General features: G+C 41.3%; 1 protein-coding gene across 11 annotated transcripts in view; it reads right to left on the reverse strand.

The window, feature by feature from the left end:
• The window catches only part of trim37 (tripartite motif containing 37), a 102954-nt gene that overhangs the window by 20398 nt on the left and 55026 nt on the right, over positions 1 to 27530 (reverse strand). For 7 of the 11 annotated variants that reach the window (XR_011883104.1, XR_011883103.1, XM_072242807.1 and 4 more), the window contains exons 19-24: positions 20766 to 20954; positions 16221 to 16508; positions 14082 to 14213; positions 11852 to 12038; positions 10544 to 10647; positions 3496 to 3645 (exon numbers count right to left, since the gene is read on the reverse strand). Coding sequence is in view for 8 of the 11 variants with exons in the window: in XM_072242807.1 (XP_072098908.1) it covers positions 3496 to 3645; positions 10544 to 10647; positions 11852 to 12038; positions 14082 to 14213; positions 16221 to 16508; positions 20766 to 20954 (1050 nt within the window). In the remaining 3 variants the exon portion in view is untranslated. Of the gene's footprint in view, positions 1 to 3495; positions 3646 to 9490; positions 10121 to 10543; positions 10648 to 11851; positions 12039 to 13912; positions 14036 to 14081; positions 14214 to 16220; positions 16509 to 20765; positions 20955 to 27530 lie in introns of those variants that run through there. The other 4 variants (XM_072242808.1, XM_072242803.1, XM_072242802.1 and 1 more) reach the window with 4 other exon arrangements.

A 27530-nucleotide genomic window follows, 5' to 3' on the forward strand; every position in this document is an offset into this window, starting at 1 on the left:
TTATACGGAAACTATTATTACCATTTTTTCTTAACAACTAATTCCATTACTTAGCCTAATAGGTTAGATTTACCACAGTACATAATTATCTATTTAAATGTTTATTTTCCTTTTATATCATCTCAATGTGTACTTAAGAATGTATAAATAATTGTAGTTTTATACATATAAAAAAATGGAAAAGGTTATATGTGTGAAAAAAGTACATGATATTTGTGAATTCCTTATCCAAATAAAAATAAAATTAAAAAAAAAAAAAAGGAAAACATGCAAAGAGCTGGCCGGATTTGAATCCTGGACCACCTGCCTTGAAGTGCAAATGCCACTACACCACCAGCCGGCAATATGGTCTTGAAAGTGCAGGATTTATATGGATAGTTTAGTTATAAGGTTAGCTGATTAACTTTCTGGTCAATTGTCATTGCCAGAATACTGAGGGCGAATGAACAGAAGATGTAAAGAAGGTGCTTCCCTGGCTGAACAGTTGAGAGTTACAAGATCAAACGTGTATGAATGAATTAGGCCATTCAGCCCATTGAACCTACCCACCATTTGATCATGGCTGATTTATCTTACCTCTCAGCCCCATTTTCCTGACTCCTCCCCATAACATTTGACACCCTTGTTGATCAAGAACCTATTAACATCCACTTTGACATACCCAATGACCAGGCCTTCATAGCCAGCTGTGGCAATGAATTCCACAGATTCACCACTCTCTGGCTAAAAGAAATTCCTGCTCATCTGTTCTAAATGAATGTCCCTCTGTTCTCTGGTGAAGCTTTCTAATCCTAGACTCACCACAATAGGAAACAGCCTCTCCACATCCACTCTACCTAGTCCTTTCAACTTTGGTAAGCTTCAGTGAGACCCCCATCATTCTTCTAAGTTCCAGCAAGTACAAGCCCAGACAATCGCTCCTCATATGATAACCCTTTCATTCCTAGAATCATTCTTGTGAACCTCTTCAGGACTCTGTCTGATGTTTGCACATCCTTTCTTAGGTAAGTGACCCAAAACTGCTCACAATACTCCAAGCAAGGCCTAGCTTGTATAAGGCATGCTTTAACATTTTCCATCACATTACTGATGGGGAGCAAATGAACAAGCAAGACTTGATTTATCCCACCATTTGAGGACAGATTTACCTGGACATTTTTCTACATTGCGGGGAAATGTCATAGTAATTAAATTGTAACATGTGCTACAGAGTTGGTTCCAGAGTCTAATCTTCACAGCTACAGAAAATTACAAAGAATGCATGACAGTGGCTCTATTTCATTAGGAGTTTGAGGAGACTGGATTTGTCACCATGAAGGTCTGGGGGGCTATTACACAGGAACCAGCTCCTCAACGCCCAGTGGTGGTCAGCTCCCGAGACCATGGTCTTTCTCTAAAGCCTTTGCAGTGGCTATGCAAAGCTTAAGTGCCTCCCTCAGCATGTACTGTGAGCCTTTCTTAGAATCACTAGTTATGAATATAGCATTAGCTGAAAGCTGGTTTCAATGAGAGCAGATATCCCAAGGTATCAAGATGGATCGATTTGGCATTTTTAGCTGAAAGTGACTGCAAATGTTTTTATCTTCAGTTTTGTTAAACATGGCCGATGACAGGAACAATCTTGAAACCTGCTCCTAATAAATATTGGCCACCCATCATGGAAATGATGAGGCAGGATTACAGAGCTCTGATGTGGTCCAGCAAGTGAAGCGTCTATGACTTGGTACTGTGACTTTAATGCTACTTGATGCTCGTGGAGACCCAAGTTGCCATTTTACCAGGCTGTCATCTCTCTAAAAAGGTGATAATCCACCAAATCCTCAACATTCCTCACCAAATCAATGTTGGTGCTGACTTCAAGATTAAAAGGGAGAGTGAGGGAGTGATTTATTGGGCCCTGAAGTTACACACTCCAATGAAATACACTCACAACACGCTGGAGGAACTCAGCAGGTCGGGCAGCATGCGTGGAAACGATCAGTCAACGTTTCGGGCCGGAACCCTTCATCAGGACTGAAGAGGGAAGGGGCAGAAGCCCTATAAATAAGGTGGGGGGAGGGTGGGAAGGAGAAGGCTGGTAGGTTCCAGGTGAAAAACCAGTAAGGGGAAAGATAAAGGGGTGGGGGAGGGGAAGCAGGGAGGTGATAGGCAGGAAAGGTGAAGGAGGAATAGGGGAAAGCACAATGGGTAGTAGAAGGAGGCAGAACCATGAGGGAGATAGTAGGCAGCTGGGGGAGGAGGCAGAGTGAAATAGGGATAGGGGAAAGGAGGGGGAGGGGAATTACAAGCAGCTGGAAAATGTTCATATGTTCAACTTCAATGTTCATACCAAGGAGCTGGAGCCTACGTAGACGGTATATGAGGCGTTGCTCCTCCAACCTGAGTTTAGCCTCATCATGGCAGTAGAGGAGGCCACGTATGGACATATCTGAATGGGAGTGTGAAGCAGAGTTGAAGTGGGTGGCAAATGGGAGATCCTGTCTGTTGTGGCAGACAGAGCGGAGGTGCTCAACGAAGCGGTCCCTCAATCTGCATCAGGTTTCACTGATGTAGAGGAGGCCGCACCGTGAGCGCCGGATGCAAAAGATGACCCCAACAGCCTCACAAGTGAAGTGTTGCCTCACCTGTTTGGGGCCCTGAATGGTGGCAAGGGAGGAGGTGTAGGGACAAGTGTAGCACTTACGCTTACAGGGATAAGTGCCGGGGTGGGAGATCCGTGTGGATCAGGGAGTCGCGGAGGGACCGATCCCTGCGGAAAGCGGAGAGGGGTGGAGAGGGAAAGATGTGCTTAGTGGTGGGGTCCTGTTGAAGGTGGCGGAAGTTGCGGAGGATAATGTGCTGGATCTAGAGGCTGGTAGGTGAGGACAAGGGGAACTCTGTCCCTGTTGTGGTGGCAGGAGAATGGGGTGAGGGCCGAAGTGCGGGAAATGGAGGAGATGCGGATGAGGGCATCATTGATGATGGCAGAAGGGAAACCATGATCCTTAAAAGAAAGAAGACATTTGAGATGTCCTGGAACAGAAAGCCTCATCCAAGGAGCAGATGCGGCAAAGACGGAGGAACTGGGAATAGGGAATGGCATTTTTGCATGTGGCAGGGCTGATGTGAAATTTTAATAAAATCACAATGGAGAGCAAGCATAGGCAGTATACAGGGTGACACAGTTGCATAACAGTTAGCACAATCACCAACAGTGGTCACCAATTGGGGTTCAATTCCCACCACTGTCTGCAAGGCATTTGGACGCTCTCTGTACGGGTTTCCTCTAGCTGCTCCAGTTTCCTCCAACATTCCAAAAACAAACAGGTTAGAGCTAGTGAGCTGTGGGCATGTTATGTTGACACCAGAAATGTGGCTACACTTACTGATTTGAAGGAAATGACACATTTCCCTGTATGCTTCGATGAGCATGTGACAAAAAAAAAACCGCTAATGTTTCTGTATTCTCTCAAGAATGAAAATCTAGCTTTCAGGCATGGAACTCTGCTTTCATACCTTCACCGGAACTTTGTACTGCGAAGTTACGAGTGACCACCTCTGCAGACACATTTTCCTCCTGCTCCTCATTCTCAGTATCGCATTCGCTCTCACTGTCGGTACTCATCCCAGGCAGTAAACGGAGGATAGTCTTCTGCAGTGACATGACTGGAAAAAAAAACATGCCCTGAGTGAGACTTTCCACCTGTGCAAAGCAAACATCAGTAAACATGGATAAGTAGGTGCTAATGGAACTTTTATGATTGTTGGTACTAATACACAGCTACAAATACATTGCAGCTGTGTATGTATACAAAGGTTAAGCGTACAAAATTACCTGTCAGAACTATAATGCAAATCTCATTCTGGAATAAACACTGAGATGCTGGTTACATGCTTAAAACCCGACAGTGATTGCTCTAGACATTAGTTACATAACAACACAAAGTGAAAGGTGCTCCAACTTCAGAGCTGCATCACTTATTATCTGCTTGAAAAAGAAATCAACAAATTCTTCCCTCACATGGTGGTACAAAGCAGGGCAGGGATGGTAATGATTAGTACAAATTATGATGACATCAACTGAAGGTCTCATGTACAAAAGTCTTTTTGACAAATACATCATATTCATCTCCATAAATTTATGAAAAATTCTGACAGCAGAGTGCAAACAACATTTTTCCTCTGTTAAATGTCCAAGAGGCAATATTTTCCTTACAATTTATGGAAATTAGTGGCCAATTTTATGTGCAGTATTAACTTAGTACTGGAATAAATTAAAAAAGCCACATTTCTCTTGTGAAATATACAATGTGAGCAATTAGCTTTAAGTCTTATGTGGTCAGCCTGAAGTGACCATAAGATCATATGATATAGGAGGAGTAGGCCATTTGGCCATCGAGTCTGCTCCGCCATTCAATCACGGGCTGATCCAATTCTTCCAGTCATCCCCACTCCCCTGCTTTCACCCCATACCCTTTGATGCCCCGGCTAATCAAGAACTTATCTATCTCTGCCTTAAATACACCCAATGACTTGGCCTCCACAGCCAATTGTGGCATCAAATTCCACTGATTTATCACTCTGACTGAAATAATTTCTCCACATCTCTGTTCTAAATGGACGTCCTTCAACCTTGAAGTCCTGCCCTCTTGTCCTAGACTCCCCTACCATAGGAAATAACTTTGCCATATCTAATCTGTTCAGGCCTTTTAACATTCGGAATGTTTCTATGAGATCCCCCTCCTCATTCTCCTGAACTCAAGAGAATATAGCCCAAGAGCTGTCAGATGTTCCTCATATGGTAACCCTTTCATTCCTGGAATCATTTTCATGAATCTTCTCTGAACCCTCTCCAATCTCAGTGTATCCTTTCTAAAATAAGGAGCCCAAAACTGCACGCCAAGTGTGGTCTCACGAGTGCCTTACAGAGCCTCAACATCACATCCCTGCTCTTATATTTTATACCTCTAGAAATGAATGCCAACATTACATTCGCCTTCTTCACCATCAACTTAACCTGGAGGTTAACCTTTAGGGTATCCTGCACAAGGACTCCCAAGTCCCTTTGCATCTCTGCATTTTGAATTCTCTTCCCATCTAAATAATAGTCTGCCCGTTTATTTCTTCCACCAAAGTGCATGACCATACACTTTCCAACATTGTATTTCATTTGCCACCTCTTTGCCCATTCCCCTGAACTATCTAAGTCTCTCTGCAGGTTCTCGGTTTCCTCAACACTAAACGCTCCTCCACCTAAATTTGATTCATCAGCAAACTTAGCCACAAATCCATTAATCCCATAGTCCAAATCATTGACATGTATTGTAAAAAGCAGCGGTCCCAACACCAACCCCCGTGGAACTCCACTAGTAACTGGCAGCCAGCCAGAATAGGATCCCTTTATTCCCACTCTGTTTTCTGCCGATCAGCCAATGCTCCACCCATGCTAGTAACTCCCCAGTAATTCCTTGGGCTCTTATCTTGCTAAGCAGCCTCATGCGTGCCATCTTGTCAAAGGCCTTCTGAAAATCCAAGTACATCACATCTGCTGCATCTCCTTTGTTGACCCTGCTTGTAATTTTCTCAAAAAATTGCAGTAGGTTAGTCAAGCAGGATTTTCCTTTAAGAAAACCATGCTGGCTTTGGCCTAGCTTGTCATGTGCCTCCAGGTACTCCGTAATCTCATCCCTAACAATCGATTCCAACAACTTCCCAACCACTGATGTCAGGCTAACAGGTCTATAGTTGCCTCCCACCCTTCTTAAATAGCTGAGTATCATTTGCAATTTACCAGTCATCTGGTACAATGCCAGAATGTATCGATTCTTGAAAGATCATTGTTAATACCACTGCATTCTCTCTAGCTACTTCCTTCAGAACCAGAGGGTGCATTCTATCAGGTCCAGGAGATTTATCCACCCTCAGACCATTAAGCTTCCTGAGCACCTCCTCTGTCATAATTTTCACTTCCTTGACACTCTTAAATGTCCAGTACACTGCAGATGTCTTCCACTGAAGACTGATGCAAAAAACGCATTCAGTTCCTCTGCTATCTCTGCGTCTCTCATTACAGTATCTTCAGCGTCATTTTCTATTGGTCCTATATCTACCTTCAACTCTTTTACCCTTTATATATTTAAAAAAACTTTTAGTATCTTCTTGATATTAATTGTCAGCTTCCTTTCATAATTCATCTTTTCTATCCTAATGACCTTTAGTTTCCTTCTGCAAATTTTTAAAAGCTTTCCAATCCTCTATCTTCCCACTAGCTTTGGCTTCCTTGTATGCACTCTCTTTTGCTTTTACTTTGGCTCCGACTTCACTTGTCAGCCACGGTAGTGCCCTTCTTCCATTCGAAAATTTCTTCTTATTTGGAATATATGTCTTCCACTTTCCTCATTTTTCGCAGAAACTCCAGCCATTGCTGCTCTGCTGTCCTTCCTGCTAGTGTCCCTTTCCAGTCAACTTCAGTCAGTTCCCTTCTCATGCCATTGTAATTTCCTTTATTTCACTGAAATACCAACACATTGGAATTTAGTTTCTCCTTCTCATATTTTAAAGTGAACTCGATCACGTTGTGATCACTGTTCCCTAAGGGTTCCTTAACCTTTCAGCTCTCTTATCACCTCCAGATCATTGTACAACACCCAATCCAGCACAGCCGATCCCCTAGAATGCTCAACAACAAGCTGTCCTAAAAAGCCATCCCTTAGACATTCTACAAATTCTCTCTCGAGATCCAGCATTGGCCTAGTTTTCCCAATCCACTTTCATGTTAAAATCCCCAACAATTATCATGACGTTGCCCTTCTGACATGTCTTTTCTATCTCCTGCTGTAATTTGTAACCCACATCCCGGCTGTTGTTTGGAGGCCTGTATACAACTGCCATTAGGGTCCTTTTACCCTTGCCATTTCGGTCCTTTTACCCTTGCCATTTCTTAACTCAACCCATAGAGACTCTACACCTTCCGATCCTATGTCATCCCTTTCTAATGATTTAAGCATTATTTCTTATACACACCACCCCGCCTGCCTACTAACCTATCTTTCCTTTGACATTCAACTCCCAATGGCAGCCATCCTTTAGCCAAGTTTCAGAGATGGCCACAGCATCATACTTGCCAATCTGTAGCTGAATTTCCAGATCGTCCATTATTCACATACAACACTTTCAGTCCGGTATTTGTTGCTTTCGGTTTTAACTGCACCACGCCCCTATTGCCCTGTAACTCATTCCACTGGTTGTGATTCTGCCTTTACTCCTGCCTGTCCTTTCTATTGTCTCTGTTGCACAATATCTTTGATTTATTTCTGTTTTCCCCTTCCTCAGCCCTATCACTCCGGTTCCCATTCCCCCAGCCAAATTAGTTTAAACCCTCCCGAACAGCTCTATTAAATCTGCCTGCTAGGATATTGGACCCCTTTGGGTTCAGGTATAACCCGTCCTTTTTGTACAGGTTGTACCTCCCCCAGAAGGGGCCGCAATGATCCAAGAAACCGAAGCCCTGCCCCCTACACCAGTCTCTCAGCCACGCCATTAATATGTCTGATCATGCTATTCTTGCACTCATTAGCACGTGGCACAGGCAGCAATCCTGAGATTACTACTCTGGAGGTCCTGCTTTTCAGCTCCCTACCCAACTCCCTGAATTCTCTCTTCAGGACCTCCTCCCTTTTTCTACCCATGTCATTGGTACCAACATGTACCAAGATTTCTGGCTGTTCACCCTAAGGTATTACATCTCTCAAGGCTGCATTTCCACTATGTTGCATACTCACAGCCTAGGACAAGGTGTTTTGGACATTTCAATTATGCTAACCAGAATTAGCTGTTGTTTACACCAGTATTATGGTTTCTTCAAACCCAGAGGACCAACATGCAATAATACATGTTTAACCAGGGGACATAAAGTGCAATGTGTAGAGTTTTGGAAGAGGCAGGCACAACCTAGCAGTGAAAGCATTTGAGTGCCAGGGGACTGTACTGTGGACTATATTTATATAGGGAGGAACTTTGATAACTGCCAGTCATTAGGTAGGGAAATAGCATTTAAGAAGGGAGAAAACAGAATTTAAAAGTGGCTGTTTGACTTAAGGCTCTGTTCTGGAAATGCTTCTGTTCAGTGTGCATTGTAAGATGGCAGTAAAGCTAAAGGCAGTAACAAATTTTTAGATGGTTTGAAATAGAGTAAGGGAATTAATTTGAAGACGAAAGGAAAAGTAATGCGGAAAGATGTAGCAGATGCAATTCAATGGCAGTGCTTGTGAGGTACAAAATCAGAAAATAATAAAAACAATAAATACGCAGTACTTGAAATGAAGGAAAGCGGTGTGCTACGAGACTGCAGGGCTTTATAGGGTCAAGTTCGTAACATCTTAAAAGGAGGTATCTGAAAAGACATTTAAAAAGTTGATAGAATTATGGTTTCATAACAAAAGGCCCAGAACATAAAGGTTACAATGCAAGAGTGAGTATATAGATAACACTGTTAAGACCACAAGTGGAAGATTACTGAGGGGTTACCATGCTGATTCACTAAGGCAGTACCTAGCACAAGAAAGTACAAACATACAGCCTTGGAAAAATAAATCACTTTTGTTAGAGATTGGTCAGCAACATGACAGAGGTATTTGAATTATTAAATGAGAAATAATAGTAAATAGTTTTAATCCTGTATCTGACTCCTTGTTCTAATCCCTCATTGTAATCCAGCTTCCTTTCTATTAGAGAACGGGAACCAGATAAGAAAGAAATATACTCAAGAATTTCAAGGGAGTGGGGAAATATATTGAGTTACCGACTCAAGTAGAAAGCATTGCTAACGAGGATTAAATAAGTAGCTGAAGGAAAAGATGTTGGGTGGGGGGTGGTCACCACTTCAAAATATCGTGGCAGGTTAAAAAAAACACATCCAATTTGAAATTTCTAGGGAATATGTTCTATATAATATTCTATGCACTCCAGACCTATCACTTTGTGTCCTATATACCTAAATAGATGGATAGGTTTGCCACAGTTGGGTGTACATAAATCATGGAATTGAGGGCTGCAGGGTTCTGACAAATGGAGTTGAGGCTTGAGTAGATCAGCCATGAACATATTGAATGCTGAAGCAAGCTTGAGGGGCCAGGTGATGTATTCCTGCTCCCATTTTCATGTTCTTGTATTTCCACATGCATGATACCTGTCTACACAAGAGACTGAAGATGCTGGAACCTGGAGTAAATCAAGATGCTAGAGGAACTCAACAGGTCAGGCAGCATCTATGGAGGGAAGTGGATAGCCGACATTTTGGGTGAAAACCCCTTCATGTGGATGTAGATATCTTACAGAACCAAAATACTGTGTACTGAAATTGTGAAAAAGACAATGCTTACTCAGTGAGGCAGATAACATCAAGAAAAATGCGACACAGGATATGGTGCAAGTTGGTGTCCATTCATCAATTTTGATAAATTGCTGTCCCTCTGCTATTCTTTCCTCAGCTGCTGCCCCACTCGAGTATTTTAGCATTTTTGGCTGCTCCTATTTTATTGTAGATCCAACAAGATGATCTCCAGTAGTAGAGTTTAATTTGGAGCTTCTGTAATATAGCATTCTTCATTATTCTTCAGGGCGGGAGAAGATGGCAGCGTGACGCAGTGCGTGCAGCTCTCTGGTGAAATGATATCATATCTGTTAAATAGGGGTCGTGGACAATTCTGATTTGATGGAGACAGACGTGAAAGCACAGAGGAACATCTGGAGAAATTTCTGAAATACTGGTTCGCTGCTGCTGCTACTGTGCGATTGAGAATCTCCGGAGGAAAGGCTCCAAAATCCCCAGCTTTGCCTGCTGCTGGCGACCGAGGCTGAGGTCGAAGCATTTGGCAGAGATGGTGCTCGGTACTCAGTGTTGGAGGGCTGATTGGAACTCGAAGTTTTCGGACGACTCAGAGTCGGACTGTGGTCGGGCATGGCAGGGAGAGTTTTCTTCCTTCTCCCGTCTGCGTGAGATGTGGGACTTTTGAGAGACTTTGAACTTTTCTGTGCCATGGTCTGTTCTTCATCAAGCTTATGGTATTGTTGCACTGTTGTAACTATATGTTATAATTATGTGTTTTTTGTTAGTTTTTCAGTCTTGGTCTGTCCTGTGTTTCTACGATGTAACACCAGAAGAATATTGTATCATTTCTTAATGCATGCATTACTAAATGACAATAAAAGAGGACTGCATGTCCTCAATCTAATTATTGCTTCTGAATTTACCACTTTATCAACCTGTAAAAATAGTATCGTGTTTATGGAATCATGGACCTACCTTGGCAGAGTTATTCTTACAAATTAATGCAATGAGATGAATTTTTATTCATTGAATTTGCACCCCACTATGAGATTACTATATAATGAGTGCAAAACTGTCCCCAATGCACACTTCACATTATGCTATATAATGACAGAAGCAACAATATGGTTTACTGCAGCTTGGTCTCACTACCATAGAATCCATTCTTTAAAAGACTAAGCAAGCACATTAAGCTTGCTTGGCATTTGCCTAATAACTCAACAGGTGAGACCATACCTTCTTCAGGACTAGTCGATCCAGCCTCACGTGTGCCTGAAGTGATTGCATTCTCTGTGTTGGAGTGCTGCTGACTTTCTGTGAACGAGCATGGGGGTACTGACCTGGGATAAAATTAATAAAGATCCTTTAAACCAATCACAAGCATTTTCATTCTGAACTTACTCTTGTTAATTTCATTTACGGGGAAGCTACAAATTTAATGAACACCTTTTACAAGAGTAAGCCAAAGTGTGGTTTCCAATACCACACTGACTACCAGCAACTTAATAGCAGCAGAAACACAAACAGCATAATCTGCAAGTTGTCCTCTGAGTCACACAGAATCAGAAATGTCCACTTACACCCACTGAGTTACCACCAACCATTAAGTACCATCTTTACACTCATCCTATTCTTACTCATTTTATTCTCCTCATTCTCACTAAATTCTACCATTCATCTAACACAAAGGGCCAATTAACTTATCAACTTAATCTTTTGGGGTGGGGCGGGAGAGGGGGGGAAATTGTGAGAGGAAACCAGAGCACTTGGATGAAAACCACATGAGCATGAAGAGAACATGCAAACTCCACAGTGAAAGCACTAGTGGTCAGGATCAAATACGTTTCACTATTCTTTCATTGTCACTGGATCAAAATCCTGCAATTTTCCTGTCACAAGGACGATTGCAAATATGTAAAATGCCTTCTCATAAGTGATTGAAAAAAGGCTATAAATGGCAAACATTTAAAAAAATGACAGTTACACACTGCAACTGAAACATCATCTTGGCTCAGTCCATAATATTACAAATCAAAGGGGAGCGTAACAAAGGAATTGAGCAAGTAAATCGACATCATAGTGCTACATTATCAGAGATATCACTTTTGAAGTAGTTTTAAACCCAACAGGGTGATAGCTTGAATATTAAAGATAAATTAATACTTTCATCAGTTGAGTTCTCTTACCACTTCCCTTTAATTACCACTATTAGAAACTTCTGTCCATTAGCTACTTTTGGGATTATTTGCAGATAAATTTACAGGTGCTTGTCAAGAGAACAGAGGCTACATTTTAAAAATAACTCCTCACGCTTGCATGATAAACAGCAATAAAAATTCAAATTCCATCCTGTCCTAAAGGATTAGTTCTGGTGTGGCTGGAAAAAGATACAGATTTGGTCACTGTATCATGAACTTCAAACTTTTGTACAAGGTAAAGGATTAAAAATACTCTCCTTTAGGCAGAATTAGTAAACAAAATCATTCATTTATTGCTATTTTTATTCAAAGCAGCATAAATGGAGAAGGTAAATACACATCTCACCCTATTGTGACGATTTTCCGTGACATTTCCAGCGAGGTCAATCCATTCAGTGCCGAGGTGCTGAATATTTCTGAAGCAGCAATGATAGAAGGCCTATCGTCAGCCTTGCAGACTGATGGCATCTCTAAATCACTGCATTTGTTTATGGAATGTGGGGATCCTTGTCTACTGCTGGATTTTGTCGATCCTAAAAATAAATAATAAATTATTTCTCCCCCCCCAAGAAAGAAAATCTCATCTCTCCACAAATAACTTCCTTTCTAGAATTGATATTATAGCGTTCATGGTTAAGTTGCCAACTTCCACTTAATCTACCATTTTCAGAAATAAAGTCATTACACCAGAGGTAGAGGATGTATGCACAAACTCCATCAGATAGTTCCAAAAGGGACAGCTGTAATGGCCAGAAGTGAATTACATCAGGGAACATGGAACATTAAGTTACTGTCAGATTAAAGCTATATACAGCTGAACATGAGTGACCCTGGAACAAAGTTTGAAATTACGATATTATAGAAAAGCCATTCTGTATGCTATGGCAAGCCACGCTTATCAGCGTGAAACGATTTAAGAATCAGAATTAGGTTTCTTACTATCTATATGATGTGAATTTTGTTGCTTTGTGGCAGTAGTACAGTGCTAAGATACAAAATTACTATAAATTTTGATTTCGGCAAGGAATTTGATAAGGTACCCCATGCAAAGCTTATTGAGAAAGTAAGGAGGCATGGGATCCAAGGGAACATTGCTTTGTGGATCTAGAACTGGCTTGCCCACAGAGGCAAATAGTCATATTCTACATGGAGGTTGGTGACCAGTGGTGTGCCTCAGGGATCTGTTCTGGGATCCCTTCTCTTCGTGATTTCCATAAATGGCCTGGATGAGGAAGTGGAGGGATGGGTTAGTAAGTTTGCCAATGACACAAAGGTTGGGGGTGTTGTGGATCGTGTGGAGGGCTGCCAGAGGTTACAGCAGGACATCATTAGGATGCAAAACCGGGCTGAGAAGGGGCAGATGGAGTTCAACCCAGAAAAGTGTGAGGTGGTTTATTTTGCTCGGTCAAATATTACGGCTGAACATAGTATTAATGGCAAGACTCTTGTCAATGTGAAGGATCAGGGGGAATCTTGGGTCTGAATGCAAAGGACACTCAAAGTTGCTGCGCAGGTTGACTGTGTGGTTAAGAAGGCATATGGTGTATTGGACTTTATCAATCATGGGATTGAATTTAAGAGCTGAGAGGTAACGTTACAGCTATATAGGACCCTGGTCAGACCCCACTTGGAGTACTGTGCTCAGTTCTGGTCACATCACTACAGGAAGGATGTGGAAACTATTGAAAGGGTGCAGAGGAGATTTACAAGGATGCTGCCTGGATTGGGGAGCATGCCTTATGGGAATGGGTTGAGTGAACTTGGCCTTTTCTCCTTGGAGTGACGGAGGACAAGCGGTGACTCGATAGAGGTGTGTAAGATGAAGAAAGGCATTGATCGTGTGGATAGTCAGAGGCTTTTCCCCAGGGCTGAAATGGCTAACGTGAGAGGACACAGTTTTAAGATGTTTGGAAGTAGGTACAGAGGAGATGTCAGAAGTAAGTTTTTTTGTTAATGCAGAGAGTGGTGAGTGCGTGGAATGGGCTGCCGGCGACAGTGGTGGAGGTGGATACAATAGGGTCTTTTAAGAGACTCCTGGACAGGTACATGGAGCTTAGAAAAATAGAGGGCTATGGGTAACCCAAGGTAATTTCTAAAGTAAGTACATGTTTGGCACAGTATTGTGGGCCGAAGGGCCTGTACTGCGCTGTAGGTTTTCTATGCTTCTATTATAAACAAACAGTGCAAATGAAAATATCTGCTTTATCATTTCCTGTCAGCTTATGTACAGACACTGTGCCAAGTATCACTTTATGGATGTACAACCTATCATTTTTTTTTATTGTTGTTTTCTTTATCTTAGTTTTTTTTGTGCCACATCAGATCGGAAGTGACAATTATCTTGTTCTCCTTTATACTGTGCACTAGAAATTACATTAAACAATCATGAATCTTGAAGAGGACATACCCCAGATGGTGAGGGTTGCTAGTGATGGATGCCTCCTTCTAACCCATTTGCTCTAATAATTGTAGTTAGTTTCTTTCTGAATGCATCCTTCCTTATTCTGCAAGACTAAGTACCTGCTGCCATCTTGAGTATGAAAATGAAGCAAAGGAACAAAAACATTAGTGGTTACCTCCTGCAATGGATTGGCAGTTCTCTTGGCAGAGGAAATCCTTATCTCCACCATCCAGTGCTCTGCGGAGAGAGAGGGAGGTCCCTGGGCCAGAGCGATTGTTCTTCGGAGATGCTGATTTCTTACTGGTTGCTAACAGATAGTTCGAAAGGAGACACGACTTACAGCTCATCTGTTTGTCAGCTAAAACCTCAAGCTACTGCATACAAATCCCAATTCCTCTAAAATTAGGTCAAAATATTTTGAAGTATAAAAAGAACTTGGTAGATAATTTTTTTCCTCAGATTAATAAAAGGCATGCTGGGAATCCAAAAAGAAAGAAACTGGCATGAAAATCCAAGACCAAAAGGGCCTCTTCTTTATTCAAATAAAAAAACTGACAAGCTTGTTTATCAACATCAAATTTCCCCAGTATCTAAACTGGTTATGAATTCTGCCCACTAACATGTACCCAATTCACTCAAATATTTTCTTGAATGTCCTTTTCACAAGTATTTCCTGAAATAGTCAGCAAATCAAATCAGTGTTCATAGGACATTTATGGTTTTGATGTCAGAAGGAACAAACTGAGTGCTCACCAGAATGTACTATGAAGTAGATCAGTCCTGTTTCCCAGGTAACAACAATCTGATCACTAAGCACTAAATTCCAGCGCTTAAACATTTTCTAGAGCTTTATGTTCATAAGAGTATTTTTGTCTTCTTGCTACATACAAAAGCATTTTTTTTTCCCTTTGCAAAAAGAGACAAGTCTCAAGCCTGGCATTCAACTCTAAGAGCTCTATTAGATCTGCTTTCCCACTTTCCACAGCAATGTGATAAGAGAATTCATTTTGACTTTTAAACAGGTGCAATCATTTCCTCAGGAGCTTTTAGACTGAGGATGCAGTAATAAGTTGTGCACCAGGTGGTGATAAGTTTGACTCCAGACTTGTCCCATTAGCTGTGCTCAGGTGTGTACCAACTGAGGCACTCCAGTCACCTTGCGCATTGGGAATGAAAGAGAAAATGACAATTCCTGTTTTGGATCATCAACCCATGACATCTGCTCACAACACACACGCGAGCGGTCACTCAAGACCTGGATACCAAGTCTCCAAATTAATCTCGACGGTTACCAAAAGCAGAATCACTGAAATTTGACATGAACTTCAAAGTGTAGCAGTGATCTTTCTTGACTTAGATAAAATATTCAAAGATCGAGATCTTAAACGTAACATAGATGTCATTGCCTACTATACAGCAAATGATCCTCATCCTATGTTTTCAAGATTTGGGCTACCAACAATAACTGCTGGAATTCCATAAAAGCCTGCAGAATTTTCCAAATTCAGTGAATGGATAAGCTATAATCCCAAGTCAAACTTCTGAGCAATGAAGCCCCAAAGACATTCAGTCAACTCCATCAGGAAGGTGGTGTCATTCACGTGCCTGACAGCAGACTCCCAAAATAGAGCTGGGTCATGGAAAGAACCCAAGAATATTCTCAAAGCCTTTTTGAAATACAATGTGCTCAATGACTCTTGGGGAATTTCTGATCACAAATGCTCAAAACAGAGAAGGAGTGTACAGGAAAGTATTCAGAACCTTAAATCCATGCAAAGAAGCCCTGGATAAGTGGAAAGTAAGGATGCACAACTTCAAATTACCCACTGCCCTCTGTTGAATACCCTCTACATCATATTCATCTAATTAGTCACTTGAAAACCCACAAAACCCAAGAGGAAGCAAGTCATTCTTAAAACTGAGGAACTGGCTACGAAGGAAATAAGCCTGTGTACCAGTTACTTCCATGTTTCTATTATGATCGGTCTTCACTTGGAAGCAGTTAATGTGATTAGTTTGGAATAGGAACAAGTGACCATGTCCCCAATCACGGTGATAGAGGAAAAAACACTAACTTTGGAATCAAAGGCAATGGTGTACATTTTGTGTGAGCAAAACTTTAAAGTGGTATCAATAGTTTTGATCTTTCTAAAATAGTACCCAAAACACAGCTCAAGTGATGTGGTTGTTAACTTTGAACATTTTCTCTCAATGAAATCAGATAATACAACACATTATTAACTATGTTATGTTACATTTTTTGTTCAGGCATGTGTTGAAAAACTACAGTGGAAGTAATGTCCTTGTTACTTACCAGAAGTTATGTAATTAGAAAAGAGATCCAGCCCTGCTTCACATCTCTGGATGTTGTCAATTCCACAGGACCCCAGTGGTCCCTGCTCTCCAGCAGAAGCGATGCAGTTTGAACCCAGATCAGTACACGACACCGTACTTTTCACTTCTGACATCTGGCTTTTCACTTCTGACATTTTGCTCCTGACTTCAGCCATCTGCGCCTTCAACCTCTTCAGAACTCCAGAGTCAGGAGGTGAACGACGCACAGACTGCTGTCTCCGCTGGTCACGGTCTTTACGACATGGACCTATTTACAGAATGAATTTCTTTTTAGCCCCTCCTTTAAACATACATTTATGTAGACATTCATTGTAACCTCAGTCCTTGCATTAATAACTTTAGATTGTCATTTCTCTTACTCTCAAGCAAGGAGGGCGAGACTAGCTGCAGTCTCTTAAAGTCACTCAGAATGCTTCTCAGTACAGAACAAGGTTTAGCCTAGAACTTTAAAGTTCAATGTAGCTCTAACTCAAGAGTTATTAAAAAGTCCTTTGGCGGAAACAATGCAGACAAATGTGATCACAGCTACACATTGCCGATTCAGATGAGCAGGTCAAAATTTCCTGAGTTTGGTTGCATTATATATTTAGCATATAAATGCAACATATCTTCCTATAGAAAACCACAAGACACAGAAGCAGTATTAGGCCATTCAACTCATTAGGTCTGCTCTGCCATTCCATCATGCTGATTCATTATCCCTTTCAATCTCATTCTGCCTTCTCCCCGTAACCTTTGATACGACAAATCAACAACCTATCAATCTCTAGTCTAAGTAGATCCAGTGACTTGGTCTCCACAACCATCTACAGCAATAAATTTCACAGTTTAACCACCCTCTGGTGGAAGAAATTCATCACTTTTTTTAAAAAAGTGACATCCTATTCTGAGGCTGTGCCCTCTTGTCCTAGACTCCACCACTATAGGAAAGATCCTCTGCATGTCCACTCTATCTACAGCTTTCAGTATTCAATAGGTTTTAATGCGATCACCCCCACCCCCAGATTCTTCTAAACTCCAGTGAGTACAGGCACAGAGCAAAACGCTCCTCATTCATTAGCCCTTTCATTCCCAGGATCGTTCTCATGAAACGAAACTGAATGGTGCCCTACCAGAGGATTTCAAATTTGTGACTAGACTGGGCAGCATCAACTTCAATTGTGGGCGAGTACAAAATTAGGAGCTAGAAACACAAGGAAGTTATCAGTAAATCCAAAGAGCATTCTGGAAAATTATTTAGTTACTAGACCATGAAATAGAGCCAAACAGAATAAATATATTTAAGGGAAAGTGGGTGAAATGAATAGAAACATGCTGTTAAGATAGAAGGATGATGATAATGTGGAAGATAAAACCAGTATATACCCATAGAGTAAAATATTTATCTTGTTCCTAAATTGTACCCAAATATATCTACAACAGGATACAGATAGGAATAAAAAACTAACACTTCAGCTGCACCCAACCTTTATCTGTACATTGTAGTTTGTGCCACAGATGAAAAGAGAGCCATAGGCATGCCACCTTCACATGAAGGAACCTTACATGACTCAGCAGGGGCTTCAATCATGCATAGATAACCTGCTAGATCCAAATTTTGAGAGGGAGGCATTAGATCAAAAGAAGAATGAAGTGCCAATCAGCGTTCTTCCGCTGCATAAAGCTGTCTGTCACACAATCTCTCCCAAGGAGAAAGCATAAAAATTAAAGTTATGAGAGAACAATCTGGATGTTACTAATCATCAAGAACATGGTAGCAAATTTATACTGCACTAATGATGTCTTTCCTGCAATTACAACAGTGACTACACTTTTAAAATGCTTCATTGGCTGTAAAGCACTTTGGGACACCCACAAGTAGTAAAAGACACGGCATAAATGCAAGTCTGTCTTCCTAATGAGGCAAAACGAAACACCAAGTAGTTTCTTGCATTTCAAAACCTGTGACCATTTAACTAACTGGGGAGTTACACTTATGGGCCTGGAAAACAATACCATTTTATTAAAATGATCACTCCTCATTCTTAATATTACAATGGTTTAACTAGTTGAACATCTGATTTAATCCCAGATACTTTAAATTCTTTTCCTAAAAATCAAAAATTCAGATTAAGTTTTCTTCCATCCCTAACTTTTTCTTGGAAATTGAGGAAAACATTCAAATAAAAGATGCAAGAAGCTATGGTGTCACTTGGGGAGATCCAAGGAGTGACTTACAGAAAGCTGCCATGAATTTATAATAGAAACCTATTTATAATTGTTATATGTGCATCCTCTCACTGGTGCAGTAAAGACAAGATCCTTGGTGTTGATTTTGTATTCCATGAAACCTCACGGCAATAGGTCAAAAACAAGGGCCATTTCATTAGCTGATGAATGTTCACTCCTCCACAGCGAGCAAAGAAAATTAAACCAAGGGTAGCAACGACAAAAAATGGATCCTGGATGGGCAAGTTTATTATCCATTGCCAGATAGCTCAGTGGCACCACCATTAATCAAACCTTGATGGACACAACAGCCAGATAGGCTTTGCAGCAAGAAGGGGATGGACAGGGATGGAAACAAAAAAGTTACAAAGGGTTTCCTCTTTCACATTCTCAATCTGTGGCACTACCACCATACAAATGTTAATATATTCAAAACAAACCCAGCAGTTCAAAGCTGGGCATTCTTGGGATTCAGTAGCAGAACTGTACCCCATTACAACAACACACATCAAAGTTGCTGGTGAACGCAGCAGGCCAGGCAGCACCTCTTCCTAGAGATGCTGCCTGGCCTGCTGCGTTCACCAGCAACTTTGATGTGTGTTGCTTGAATTTCCAGCATCTGCAGAATTCCTGTTGTCCCCATTACAACATACCAATTCAAGACGTTATCTGTCACTCTACCATTGGCACCAACTCTGGGAGCAACTGAAGGTTAATGAGCAGCAAGGAAAGCATGCTGAACCACTATCAAATGTACTTAACACAAGTGAAGCTTTAACAAAGCACCAAGTGCATTCTAAAGTGCATTAACACTTTGCAAAAAACAGTGCACAACAATCCCACAACCAAAAGTCTGCAGTCCACCACATCAGCTTGCAAGGTGGTGGACAATTAAAAGGGATGAGAAGGCTCTATGAACCTTCTCATCCTCAGTAATGGAACCCAACTCGCAACCGCTAAGGGCATGGCTAAAGTACTCACAATCATCCTCAGCAGTGACAAATGGATGATCCATCTGTCTCATCCCAAAATACTCATTATAGAAGCAGTCCTCAAATTATTTAATCCATTCCAACTGACAAGATTGTAAGTATGGGATACTGGAAAATAACTTACTATCTCACTGATAGACCAAACATACACATCAGGTGTAGATCAGTTGACTTTAAAGAGAAGCCAGTATGTTTCAGGGATATGGGACGGAGCAGTTTCATTTTTTGACAAAAAGATTCATCACCGTTACCATTATCATTGGTGGGTGGGATGAAGCAATGGGGCTTGTTTTGCTGATTTATTGCTTGTTGTGATCTGTGCTGTTCTACCAAGCATTGAGGACATGGGCACCAGAATGTGTGGTGACACACGGGCTGTCTCCAGTACATCCTTAATGTGTGATGGTGTTAGCACCAGCTACGCAGTTCACTGCATGATTCAACGTGCATGTGATAAATAAAATAATTGGAATTGGATTTTATTGTGTGTGTGGGGGGGGGCATAAGTGAGTAAATTACATGGTATGCTCTATCTGACCAGATAGGAGCAGTTGGAATAAACCCCAGTTAACACCCACCACCTGCCTCCCCCGGACAGGAAAAAAAGACAGCGTACATTCCACCATCCTAAATACTTGCTTTCTCCAATGTCAGCACACCATGGTTACAGGACACATCTACAAAATGCACTGCAGCAACTTGCAAAGATTGTTTGGTAGCACTTCTAATTCAGCGGTCTCTGCCAGAAAAACTATGAGGGCAGCAGACCCACAGGCAAATGCATTCATGTTCTCTGCCAAGTCACACGCTGGCCAGATTTGAGAATATAATGCCATTCCTTTATCATTACTAGACCGAAATCCTGCAATTTCTTATCCAATAGCACTGTGGGAGAGCTGGACCACAAGGAATGAAGCAACAAGTAAATGATTCATCACCATTTTTTCCAAAAGGTAATTGAGGCAAAGGCACAAAATACTAAACACTGACTACCCCAGGTAATGAAACTAAAGGGAAACAAGCGGTAAAATAAAAAGCCTTCTAGCCCAGCTGTCCTTACCTATTACTTAACTTCATGAATCTCTATCCTCAACAAACACCATTAGCACGTTCCTTTTTTTTGCCTTTTAATCTTTCCTGGTATGCTTTTATTCTTAACTACTCATGGCAGTAAGCCCCACATTCTCAAAGGAAGGTACCATTCAGATTTGTTATTTCCAGTTCCAATTTTAGGAGGTCTTACCAACTTGTCCAAACAATCATGTTCACACATTATAGTACAAATTACAGGCCAATTAAATTACCTGCTGAATGCAGGATGGAAGCTGGTGGATGGGGATGAAGACCCCACAGATTTTCCATGCTACTTCGGTCCTTCAAGTCCAACAGCTGTATGAGAATGACAGGGTCAATTTCAAGTAGGCTGTTGCTGGCTGTGGACGTCAGACTGCCCATTACCTTCCTTGAAGACCTACTGTGGTTGTTCATTCCTCCTGTGGAGAATAGAGGCATACTATAACCAAGACCAAAAAAAAAACAAACCTTAAATCAGCAAAGACTAAAAAACGAGGAGGAAAAATGTGGTCTTCCGAAAGGGGTTAAATTAGTCCTCAAAATTTACAACAGATAGGACAAACAAGCTGATATTTCCAAGCGACACATGATATTCACTGAACTTTATTCTTGTTTCACTATTCAGGATGTTTCATTACTTTGAGCAAATAAAGACTTGCACAGTTGGACCAAATTGTTACCATGACAGCCATCACCACCACAAAAAAAATTAGGCATTCAACGATTATACCTCTTCCTCCCCATGTATTATGTATCACTTCTGTCGTTAAGGATTCATTTCTCTTTGTGTTCTCTTTCTTCAAAAGATCTTAACTCAAAACTTGAATCTTTCTTCCTGACAAAAACTTATAAACTGGCCTTGTACTTTCACCAATTCTTGTTTCCATTTCAGGACTGCCAAAACCCAGTTTCCAAAATTAACGGCAATAATACAGGTGTAGCACTAGCAGGCAATTGCTACGTTGGAAGCAACTTGAATTTATCATAATTAGTCTAAATTTCTGTTACAGTCACACTGTAAACATAGCTTCAGCCTCTTTCTTAGTAATATACTGTATTGGTCCATACTGACTTATCTTTTACTTCTGACATACGCTTTACCTAATCTGCACTGGTCCAAATCAGGCCTCTGAGATAAAATTTGTAGTAACTCCCTAATTCATCAAGTAATAATGTCAAAAATACAGACTGATTATAGTTTACAAATCGATACTCTCTCCCGGGGTAACTATTTCTGCTTGCCCAAATGCTCAGTCATTCACCCTGTTGAGTTTTCAGTAGTATTCCCTCAAGTAGAGCAGAGATTGGAATAATGCATTACTACTTCCTAAAACTCTACATGTCACTAGCAAAAATGCTTGTCTATTGCGCCTCGGGCACTCAAAAGTAAGCCTTACACCTCAACCGCACATGAAAGATCTTGTCAGTAGGACTTCCTTTAAACGGGAAGAGGTGAATGAGAGTTTTCTGATGTGTGGAGACATCCCTCCCCCTCTAGCTGCATGATGTCTTTTTTTAGAAATTAGGACCCCAACTGGGAGAGACTGCACCCAATAAAGTTTTGACAGAAAAATTTTAAACCACATTGTACTAAAGGACTACAAATATTACTTTACATTTAAAACATCTTAATTTAAACAAATTCAGTGTAAACAGCTAAAATATCATTTCCACCAGTTGACTAATTGGTAAGAAAAAAAGCTTAACCAACTGAAAGTGTCAAGAGTCAGAATAACTTGCTCATACAATGAACGTGATAATATGTAATGCCTACCAAGGTGAGACTACCCCCCCCCAAGAAAAAAAAATCACATTTAAATAAACCTGAAATAACAAGCAAAAATTTACTATAGAAGCTCTATTCATTTTTCAGGGGCAGAGATCATAGTAAGCTTGAGCACTGGAGAGAATACTCAGCACATTAGTGTTTTGAAAGAGAATGATTCCCAAAACAAAAATCACAATAAATGCAAATATGGTACATTTCAAACAGGTACCTCTCTACGCACAATACTTTCACACGATGAGAAAACAATTATAGCTTCTAATTTGCTCATATTCTATGTTACTTGTCCTCAAAGTTACTCTTGGACCCCTTGGCTAGCCACCATTTTATTCCCCCCCCCACCCCCCCGTTCAAACAATGGGGCAAATATTATAAAATGAACTGGTCTTGCTCACTCAGGAGATACCAGAGATATGTAGTAAATCAGGTAGTATCTCTAAAGACAAACCACAGGGAAATCTAATAAGGAATTGTATGCATTCTGGTTAATCAAAGGCTCAAAGGTTCATTTATTATCAAAGTATGTGTCTATATACAACTCTAAAATTTGTATTCTCCAGACAGCCACAAAACAAAGAAACATAGAAGTCATTCAGAGAGAGGCAGCAAACCCATCTCCCCTGTACAAAAAAGAATAGCATTCTAATCATCAACCCTCCCAAATCCTCCCTACCCCTACACAAAATGGAACAGGAACATCGACCCTCAAAAATCAACCCTCCCCGCATATTAAACTGACACAACATCAACCCTAAACATTGTCTCCTTGCACAACAAAATGGAAAAGGAACAGGTGATAAAACACTGAATATAAAAACCATAAGTCTGAAAGAGTCACATGATATTCACTGAATTGTCTGTAAACACAATAGTCCAATCTATAAACTCAGAACCATGATACCATCCTACAACATCACCAACATTCATAGAAAGAGGGGGATACCACATAAGGCAAAGGCCTACCCACCTGCCACAGCGATAGGACACTCACAGACTCCTTCTTGGCAGTGATCAAAAGGAAGGCAGTCAGTGCTGAAAGTTGCTCGTCTTCTTCATTCACCTTGATGTCTCAATCTTCCTCAACGCTTTAATTGGTGATTAATGGGGGACAGGTTTCTTCAACTTCTGGTGACTTTCTCCCCTTCACCCTTCTCTCTTTTTCCATTCTGTTTCCTCTCTCACCTCTGCTCATCACCTTCCTCTTGCTCCCCCCCTTTCATCCATCATCCACTGTCCCCTCCTATTAGATTCCTTCTTCTTCAGACCTTTACGTCTCCCACTTACCTACTCAAAACTTCTCACTTCAACTCCCTCTCCCTGCATCCACCTTACCCCTCACCTAGACTCACCTACCAGTGTGCATTCCCTCCCCGCCACTCCACCTCCTTATTCTGGCTTCTGCCCCTTTCCTTTCTAGTCCTGGTGAAAGATCTTGCTCTGTAACATTGACTGCTTATTGACGTGCTGAGCTTGTGTGCTGTACTTTTTTCCATTCAGTTTAGGATTACAATAATTGGTTACTTAATGACACCAAACATTCAGCCAAAAACAAAAAGTGCTAAATCTGGCGATTAAGCAAATTTTCAATCCCCATATTAAATAAACAGAGAAATCGGAAAAGGCAAACAAAGAGATCTATGAGAATATAAGTCAAACAGCTGAAAAGAGGAAGCCAAAGATGATTTGATAATTGTGGAAGGACAAATATTTCTGCAAGTAGCTAAGTGACTAATATCTGAAAACATATAACAGTGACAAAAAAAAATTCCAAATTCCCTATCAGTTCATTCCTACACAGTGAAATACAAGGCTGCAGATTTCTTCATCACATGAAACAATTTCGAGACTTACCATTTCAGGAAAGCCAAAGTAGTACAAGGAAGAAAGTAACCTTAAAGCAACAACAGCACAATCAATATACAGACACAACTGACTCCACTGATGTATGGAGAATTAAGATACTGGAATTCGAAGCAACAAACTGGAGGAACTCAGTAAGTTGAATGGTATCTGTTTTTTGGAGATGGATGAAGAACAAGGAGATGAGCAATTGTCAAAATTTCAGGCCAAGAACCTTCAAAAGGATTGAGTGAAGAAGGGAGATAGCCAATATAAAGAGGCGTAGGACACTGGTGAGATAGGAGCCAAAGGCAAGTGGTAGGTAGAACAGAGGTGGAGGACAGACAATTGATGCTTTAATGGCATGGACGCAAATGTATGATTTTGACTGAATGGAGAAGAGGGGAAAAGGAAGAGAAAAACTTGGCAATTATAGAATACCTAGGAAACTAGGTATGGCACTTGCATCTTTGGAAATAGCTCTATTTCCATCTTTAATATCTTTATTTTTCCCTTTCAGGGTTCCTTTGAAGACACTGACCTGGAGCTGACTTCGGTTCTTTGCGGTAATGGGAACCTCTCTTGGGGTTTCATAACTGGCCGTTGTTCGGCACGCCAAGGGCTCAGCCTAAGAGTCCAGCTTGGATTTAGAAGCCTAGAATCTCGGGGCTCTGGAGATGGGCGGATCGAGTGTTGGTGTCACTGCAGGAGACCCATGTGTTGTTGGGGGGGGGGGGGGGGGAAAAAAAAAATCGAAATATCTATGGCTGTGTGCCTGGAGACCTGAGATCTTCAGGCACAGAGCTTTAAAAAAAAACGTAATGGACTTTTAACATCATAAACCAGTGAGTTGTTCGTTATGTCTCCTCACTCGCTGGGAAAACAGAGACACCTCCTTCTCCCTTATTGGGGAGAGAGAGCCTGTGGTATGCTGTATACTGGGTGAAATGCAAAGTCTTTGGGGTAACTGCAAGTCTGTGTCTTTGCTATTGCTTTGCTCATGCTTGAGCGCTCAGTGGCGGGCACCGATGCTTTTTCTTTCCGGTGCGGGGGTGGGGGGGGAGAGAGGAGGAGGGATTGTTGCTTGGTGCTGCTTACACACAGGAGGGAGGGGAGCTGGGGGGTACTTTGGGGTTCTAACATTTAACTGTCATTCTTTCTTTGAGAGCACTCCTCTGTTTTCGCGGTTGGTTGCGAAGAAAAAGCATTTCAGGATGTATATTGTATACATTTCTCAGAGATTAAATTGAACCTTTGAACTTTTAGGCAGTCTGTTGGAAGAGCATTACTGAAAGCTATCAATAAGATGAATGACTGAGCATTTGGACAAGCACTAGTTGGCCAGAACGTATTGATTTGTAAACTTATCTGGATTTCTGATATGATTTGATGAATTAGGGTATTACTACAGATGTTATATAAATTAACTTCAGAGCAGCATTTGATAATAGAAAATCATCCATACAAATTGGGATTGATAAAGAAAAACTACTCCAATTGGCAGAAGGGTGGCACAGAAGCTACCAAAGTTCATATCTTTAATAATCTGAGTTCTTTTCTGGAGTTTGTAGAAGGTACAAATTAATAGATGCTGAAAAATACACAGATGGACAAAACATATTCAAAAAGATCACAGTCAGAGTAATTGAGATAAACTCTGGCAGATGGAATTCCATGTGGTCTGTTATCAAGGTAATCCATTCTGTACTCAAGAACTAATTGAAACAATTCACATGGTGAAAAACTATGAACAGTAAAAGAACTGTGCATTTAGGTACAGAAATCAATAAAAGCTAGTACACAGGTACGAATTGTATTCAGGAGAACAAAAGAACCTGACTGAGAGTCAGCAGGTGAAGGGGAAAACATGGATATTTTTGGCTGAAGCCCTGCGACAGGAAGGAGAGGAAAACATACAAGATTGACAGCATAAAGAAGTAGGTACAGGATGCATGACAGAAGCTGACAGGTGAAACCAAATGAGTAGGGGATAATGGGCAGATGGAAATGGGGCAGAGGGCAATGCAAAAAAATGGACAAAGAAAAACTAATTGTCTGCGTGTGTTCGTTTGTATGTTTATTTTGAGATACAGCACGGTAACAGGTCCTTCCGGCCCAATAAGCCCGCGTCATGCAATTACACCCATGTGACCAATTAACCTACTAACCCGTACATCTTTGGAATGTGGGAGGAAAATGGAGCACCCGGAGGAAACCCATGTGGACATCTTCCTATTTGTATGTGAACTCTCTTTGCAACCATGGGAAAATGTAAGGAGAGACTGGGTATTGTGAGAATGGGAAGAATAGCTACTGACATGCAACCAGAAGCTCAAAATGGCAAATTTGGGCAGAACACAAGTTCTACAAAATAGTCACTAAAAACTATGCTTGGTTTCACAAAATGTAGAGATTGCACAGAACACTGTATCAGCATACCACTTCGGATGGGGAATAGGTGAATGTCTGCCTCACCTGGAAATGCTATTTTTAGGGAGGTGAAGGAACAGATGTTGCACCTTTTACACCTTCAGGAGAAAAGAGCCTGGGAAATAGTCATAGTCATACTTTATTGATCCCAGGGGAAATTGGTTTTCATTACAGTTGTACCATAAATAATAAATAGTAATAGAACCATAATTAGTTAAATAGTAATATGTAAATTACGCCAGGAAATTATGAAATAAGTCCAGGACCAGCCTATTGGCTCAGGGTGTCTGACCCTCCAAGGGAGGAGTTGTAAAGTTTGATGGCCACAGGCAGGAATGACTTCCTATGACGCTCTGTGTTGCATCTCGGTGGAATGAGTCTCTGACTGAAAGTACACCTGTGCCCAACCAGTACATTATGTAGTGGATGGGAGACATTGTCCAAGATGGCATGCAACTTGGACAGCATCCTCTTTTCAGACACCACCGTCAGAGAGTCCAGTTCCATCCCCACAACATTACTGGCCTTATGAATGAGTTTGTTGATTCTGTTGGTGTCTGCTACCCTCAGCCTGCTGTCCCAGCACACAACAGCAAACATGATAGCACTGGCCACCACAGACTCGTAGAACATCCTCAGCATCGTCCGGCAGATGTTAAAGGACCTCAGTCTCCTCAGGAAATAGAGACAGCTCTGACCCTTATTGTAGACAGCCTCAGTGTTTTTTGACCAGTCCAGTTTATTGTCAATTTGTATCCCCAGGTATTTGTAATCCTCCACCATGTCCACACTGACCCCCTGGATGGAAACAGGGGTCACCGGTACCTTAGCTCTCCTCAGGTCTACCACTAGCTCCTTAGTCTTTTTCACATTAAGCTGCAGATAATTCTGCTCACACCACGTGACAAAGTTTCCTACCGTAGCCCTATACTCAGCCTCA

This window comes from Mobula birostris, chromosome 25 (genome assembly GCF_030028105.1).
Source record: "Mobula birostris isolate sMobBir1 chromosome 25, sMobBir1.hap1, whole genome shotgun sequence".
Classification (NCBI taxonomy): domain Eukaryota; kingdom Metazoa; phylum Chordata; class Chondrichthyes; order Myliobatiformes; family Myliobatidae; genus Mobula; species Mobula birostris.